The sequence below is a fragment of the Moschus berezovskii genome, chromosome 22 (assembly GCF_049115385.1).
Source record: "Moschus berezovskii isolate FMDL1 chromosome 22, NW_MosBer_1.0, whole genome shotgun sequence".
NCBI classification, from domain to species: Eukaryota; Metazoa; Chordata; class Mammalia; order Artiodactyla; family Moschidae; genus Moschus; species Moschus berezovskii.
The window spans coordinates 6,000,733-6,002,460 of NC_142481.1; the positions used below are offsets into that span (position 1 = coordinate 6,000,733).

Consider the following 1,728-nt stretch of genomic DNA (forward strand, 5'->3'; position numbering starts at 1 on the left):
ACACCCTGAGGAGATTAATTTCTTCAGTTTTATTTCTGACTACTGTACACACTGACCCATTATCAAGTATACTTTTACCTATAAATCCATATCTACTTCATTTCTGGGAAATTCGTTTTGGTAGACTGGAAGTAACACATTTGAACACTTTGTATTATGCACATTATTTCAAGGCCTGCTGTTTATTGCATAAATCTGAACTCCTTTTCCACAAGAAAACTTCATGCATATAGTCATCTTTCTGGCAATATATCTCAATTGGTCTTTATGTTGAAGAAGATGCTTGGCATGTCTGGTATAATATTGAGATTCAAAATTTAAATTAGGATTCTGAGAGGGAATAAGTGAACTGACAATGGCTCATTATAGAAATAAATAAAATTCACAGTTTTCTCATAATAGTCGAGGACTTTGCATTTCTCATCCAGGCAAAGTAGAGCCTGTGCACACTGGAGTTACGGCTCATGAGCAGAAAGGGGCTGACAGTAGGGAAGCACGCTGCAGTGACTACAGTGACGTCCACAAGCACCTGGCTGGGCTGATCCAAAAGAGCCAGGAGCACTTGGAAGATGGAGGAGAGAATATAAAAGTAGACAAAGGTGCTCCCCAGGAGAAGGATGGTTTTGGTAGCTCTGGACTCGGGGGAGGACCTGGAGGAGGCGTCGGGCCTACGAATGTGCTGGACCTGCTGCTTATGTCTGTACAAGATGAGAACCATGGAGCCGCCGGCCCAGAGCGTGAGCCCCAAACAGAAAACATCAGGGAACAATAACAATGCTGAATACAAGGCATCTTCAGTTTTGTCAGTAAGAGTAGAAGAACAGTAGCCAAAATCTCTTTCCTCTGTGATGTTTTTGTCACTCCATTTGCCAGTTATATGGAAAGGAAAAATGACATTTACCGGCATTTGCAGGATCCAACACAGGAAAAGAGAGGGAACGATGTACTTAGGAGCTGTTACTTTCAGCGCTGCCCACCTGGAGTTCCAGGGACTGATCGTGATCACCTGAAAGACACTCAAGAGGCAGATGCTACCGATGGACACTCCCCTCCCCACTCTGTGCAGAAAGAAGAGAAGTTTGCAGCCAAAATCACTGCGGATATGCTTCCACCCAAGGACTGCCATTGTCTGGGGGACCCCTTTACAAAGGAGGACCAGGGAGTTGGCCACAATCAGGTGCTTAAGGATCAAATCTGTGGACCTTATCCTGTAACCCATGAAGTGAAGGACGATATAACGGCAAAGGAGTGAGAAATTCCCCAGGGTTCCAACCACCGTCTGTGTTAAGATGATCACGTCCATTATGAAAAAGCTGCTGGCCATCCTCTCAGTTCACAGTCACTGGTACTTGTGAGTTAGAATGTCCTGTGTGGGAATATGAGGCATGGGCTACATGCATCGTGTCAACTGAAATCCAGTATTGTCCACTTAACAATAGTTCCCACTTGGAAATATTTGCTTCTTGTGTTTCTGTTACCAGCAGCGTTTAAAGGGGTGCACGTATAACATTTAAAGAGAACTAACATGTAAAATTAATCACTGAAGATACTCATGTGATCACTTCTTCATTCTTCACAAATTTATTAGGCAGGATTTGAAGGGACCTTAGGTGTACAGAGGAATGTAACCTACACCCAGACAGGTTAAGTATTTGTCAAATCTGCTTCTTAATGCAGAGTGAGGACTGAATCCCATTGGGCTACTCAAGACAGTGGTTTGAGGAACTT

General features: G+C 43.6%; 1 protein-coding gene across 1 annotated transcript; it reads right to left on the bottom strand.

Annotated features, from left to right (window-relative positions):
* Positions 1-382: 382 nt before the first annotated feature.
* LOC129546475 (vomeronasal type-1 receptor 4-like) lies at positions 383-1,400 on the bottom strand. The gene has a single exon (XM_055411477.2). The coding sequence runs from the start codon at positions 1,322-1,324 to the stop codon at positions 383-385; it is 942 nt and encodes a 313-aa protein (XP_055267452.2). The 5' UTR covers positions 1,325-1,400.
* Positions 1,401-1,728: the final 328 nt, after the last annotated feature.

What these genes read in the sequence shown, in the direction of transcription:
- LOC129546475 (XM_055411477.2), bottom strand. Translation starts at nt 1,324, where the DNA reads ATGGCCAGCAGCTTTTTCATAATGGACGTGATCATCTTAACACAGACG.